The sequence below is a fragment of the Pyrus communis genome, chromosome 6, assembly GCF_963583255.1.
Source record: "Pyrus communis chromosome 6, drPyrComm1.1, whole genome shotgun sequence".
Taxonomy (NCBI): domain Eukaryota; kingdom Viridiplantae; phylum Streptophyta; class Magnoliopsida; order Rosales; family Rosaceae; genus Pyrus; species Pyrus communis.
This window is the reverse complement of record NC_084808.1, coordinates 28,974,259-28,978,349: the sequence shown is the minus strand read 5'-3', so window position 1 is coordinate 28,978,349 and position 4,091 is coordinate 28,974,259. Positions and strand designations below refer to the sequence as shown.

Here is a 4,091-nt window from a genome sequence, read left to right as displayed (position 1 = left end):
CTCAGATAGCCGTCTTGAATAGTGTGCTGTGTTGAATCCCTATCGGTCATACAAAAAGAAAACTAATAATTTAAATATCCTAACCATACTCTAACTAATACCGAGGTCTTTTGTGATAAAACCCCACACTTGATGGATTGTGTAGGTGGTAATTACCAAGTTAGGGACATATCGGTGTTGTTAGAAGTGGGCCGTATGACCTGTCTTTCTGATAATTCTACATGATATCAGAGCCAGGGAGCGGACCCGTACTGTACTACCACGTGATGGGTGGGTCCCCTTGACCCCGCGCGATGATGCCCCGCGTGTAAGGTGAGTCCACGTGGTTGCCATATGACCTCTCTCTAATAATTCTACATGATGTATGTCTAACATTCACCGTAAAGCATCAATATGATTGCGAGTTATGGAAGAATGAAGTCGGTGGGGATCGAACATGCATAAGAATGCATAACCATCAATACTTTTTGCCACTCCGATAAGAATCACCAGCTTGAGTCCGGGTTCGTGTTTGATGCGCGTATATATTAGCCCAATGGCGAAACTAATCAAACACATTAAGAAAAGACCAATCTCATTAGTTAGTGAATTAATTTAAAGTTTTAAACCCATTCATCTCACATGCTGATCTGGTCCACGGTTTAACAAATGCGATACAATCCGAGTCGGTCAATCCACCGACCAGTTGACCGGCATGGCGTCAAACCTTTGATTTTTTCCAAACAGTAAGTACAGATTGCCCGACACCTCCTCCTTTGACGGTGTACCACTTCCTGTTCGTCTCTTACCATTTCAAACGTTCAACGGTCAAATATTCAAAACCCATTAGTTATCACTGTTTTATAAACGTATCCCAAGTTTCCAACTTGAACCGCGTCCATATTTTAAACATACAAAAAACAACTACCACTATATATATATATATCCATCTTTACAAATTTCCAACCCAACAACAATACATATATATCATAGTACTAGTCGATCCACCTATTATACCATTCCAACGTTGATATCTCAGATAGACACAGTTCATTAATTCAGTTGTCATGACCTTGTCATGGAGAAGGCTGAGAGCCGGCCGCCGTGCTGCCAAGGAGGGTGAGGCCGGCGACATGGAGCTGACCATACCAAACCATTTCCGGTGCCCAATTTCACTTGAGTTGATGAAGGATCCGGTCACGCTGTCCACCGGGATCACGTACGACCGTCAGAGCATAGAGACGTGGATTGAAGCCGGCAACTTCACGTGCCCTATAACAAACCAAGTCCTCACAAGCTTCGATCCAATTCCCAATCACACCATCCGCAAGATGATACAGGGTTGGTGCGTCGAGAAAAAGTCTTTTGGAATCGAGCGCATTCCCACCCCTCGCATTCCGATCAGTTCGGTTCAGGTGACCGAGATTTTATCAAAGATTACGACATCGAGTCATCATCAGAACAAGGATGATTGCCTAGTTTTGGTGGCGAAGATCAAGGCGTTGGCGAAAGAAAGCGAGCGTAACAAGCGTTGCATTGTGGCTAGTGGCACGGGGAGCGTTCTAGCGGGTGCGTTTAATGCATTTTCAACTTCTCAACACCATCAAAACGTTGCCGTTTTGGAGGAGATTTTGTCTGCTTTGACTTTGGTTTTCCCGCTTGACAAGGAGGCTAACTTGTACCTCGGATCGCCTGCTTCGTTGTGTTGCATGGTGTGGTTTTTGGAGAGTGGAGATTTGTCACAAAGACGAAACGCATCGTTGGTGCTCAAAGAGACCGCTGTCTCATCTGATCATGATCATCAGAAGATCGATGCTTTGGCAGAGATCGAAGGAGCTCTGGAGGTGCTAGTGAAGCTGATCAAAGAACCAGTTTGCCCTACTTCTACAAAAGCGTCCTTGGTCATCATGTATCAAATGGTCAACTCATCATCCTCCTCTCTTTCGAAAGATAAAATCAAAGAGAGATTTGTAGAGCTGGGATTGGTGTCTCTGCTTTCGGACATTCTTGTAGATGCCGAAAGAAGCATTTGCGAGAAGGCGTTGGGAGTGCTAGACGGACTTTGCGGAAGCAAGCAAGGCAGGGAAAAGGCCTACCTTCATGCCTTGACCATGCCGGTTGTGGTGAAGAAGATACTTAGGGTTTCGGATTTGGCCACGGAGTTTTCGGTGTCTATTCTTTGGAAGCTTTGCAAGAACGAGACTAGGGAAGACGGAGGTGTGCTCGTGGAGGCCCTTCAAGTGGGTGCGTTTCAGAAGCTCTTGCTACTTTTGCAAGTTGGTTGTGCGGAGAGGACCAAAGACAAGGTCACGGACTTGTTAAAGGCGTTGAACATTCATAGGGAGAGGTTGGAGTGTATTGATTCTATGGATTTTAAGCAGCTCAAGAGGCCTTTTTGATTATTCATCAATGTTCAGAAATATTGTAGTTGTTAATTAGGATGAGAGAAAGCCAGGGTTATTGATTGACCCTTTTCAATATTTTCACAGTTCATCAATGTTGTACAAAATACAAATACAAATACTATACATACTAAATGCTTTACAGGAATTAAGTGGTAATCACTATATTGGCCTCTTGAGTATGTAGTTATGGTAAGGAAACTCTCTCAAAAGTGGAATTTTTCATGGACTCCCTGCCCTCTAGTGTTTTTTGCTCTATGTTTTCAAAAATGTTATCCTTATCATCTACTTGTACCATCTCTCTAATAGATATTGGACCCACATGCGATGATGAGCCTTACATTTATTAGAAAGATGATACAAATAGATTGTAAGTGTAGCATTACGCATGTTTTATAATGTTGGCACGAGGATTGAAGTTAAATTGTGAGGTGACAGAGAGCCAATGGAGAGTCCCACTTTTGAGAGAGTTCCCTTAATATTTCTCTTCAATTGGTACTTGTTTTTTATGTGTGTATGTTTTATTGAGTTGATTAATTTGAGTGTTTAATGAAGAATAATGTTATTTGTACATATTTACTAACCACGTCTCTAATAAAGATGAATATCATATGATCGGTAAAGTAGGAAAAGTAATTTATACAACCATTAGATATACACATATATAAGTTAGTTTGATTAATGAACCAATCTCTCGATGAATGAATTCAGAGAATTATCTTGAAGGAAAACTTAAATTTGACTTTTAAGGTGGATGGTAACTCGAATGTTACAAATACCAGTAAGGGGATCACGGCTTTACCACTCGGTTTCCGATCGTCGGCAGGGAGTTTGGTCTAGCAACTCACCTTCGTTTGCGCTTCGCGTTCCCGGCTTTTACATATACATGGAGTATAAAAGGTAGATTCAATAATCGTGATTGTCATTTGTGACTGGAAATATAGAAAACGATTGCACACACACATGTTAGCTGCAGATCAACTCGGAGTTGATGGGTCCGCAAGTTCCCAGGAGCCCGAATTGACTGATCTTTAGAAACTAAACAAAAGAAATTGGAAAATACAAAAACAAGCAAAACACAACCCCTATCTCTTCTTTTAACCAAACTAGGTCTCACATGCGCACATTTTTAATGTGGCTGCCTAATCTTAAAGGTTGCGTAAAATTGGTTTAGAACGCACTAAAGTTGCTCTCCAAAAGCAATTATGTATGTATAATATTCAGTTGGTTAATTGTTCACATCAAGCTGCTTCCAATTTTGTACTCATAATTTTGTTTATAAAAGCGATAAGTTTACATTAAATTAATCTAAATTATAAGATGAACTTAGGCAAAAGAGGGTGCACAATACTCTAGCAACTTGGATGTTTAAGTATGCAACTGTATGTAGTTCAATATTCTTGTGGATAATGTGTTGGATTTCTATCCATGTGTTCCCCTCATCTAAATTATTGTAATAGTTTTAAACTTTCTCATCCCCTAATAATATTAGTAATTTTTTTTTTTTAAAGTCTAAGTATGCAACTTTCAATTTTTTTGGGGGTTACCTTTAAATATTTGAGAAGGGTGACTATCTAGGTTAATTTCCTTATATATCATTTTGCAGGCTTGAAAAATTTTCTTTTCATTGAAAATTAGAGAAGGGTGACTATCTGGGTTTTCTTATAAACTTTTTTCTGCAATCTTGAATACGGATTAAAGTTTAGATTC

At 40.2% G+C, this 4,091-nt stretch overlaps 1 protein-coding gene across 1 annotated transcript; it reads left to right on the top strand.

Moving 5' to 3' along the window:
- Positions 1 to 941: 941 nt before the first annotated feature.
- LOC137738228 (U-box domain-containing protein 21-like) lies at positions 942 to 2,950 on the top strand. Its single transcript, XM_068477860.1, has one exon. It carries the CDS (start codon positions 1,047 to 1,049, stop codon positions 2,376 to 2,378), a length of 1,332 nt encoding a protein of 443 aa, XP_068333961.1. The 5' UTR covers positions 942 to 1,046; the 3' UTR covers positions 2,379 to 2,950.
- Positions 2,951 to 4,091: the final 1,141 nt, after the last annotated feature.

Excerpts from the sequence above, each read along its gene's own strand:
- LOC137738228 (XM_068477860.1), top strand. The coding sequence starts at position 1,047 with ATGACCTTGTCATGGAGAAGGCTGAGAGCCGGCCGCCGTGCTGCCAAG.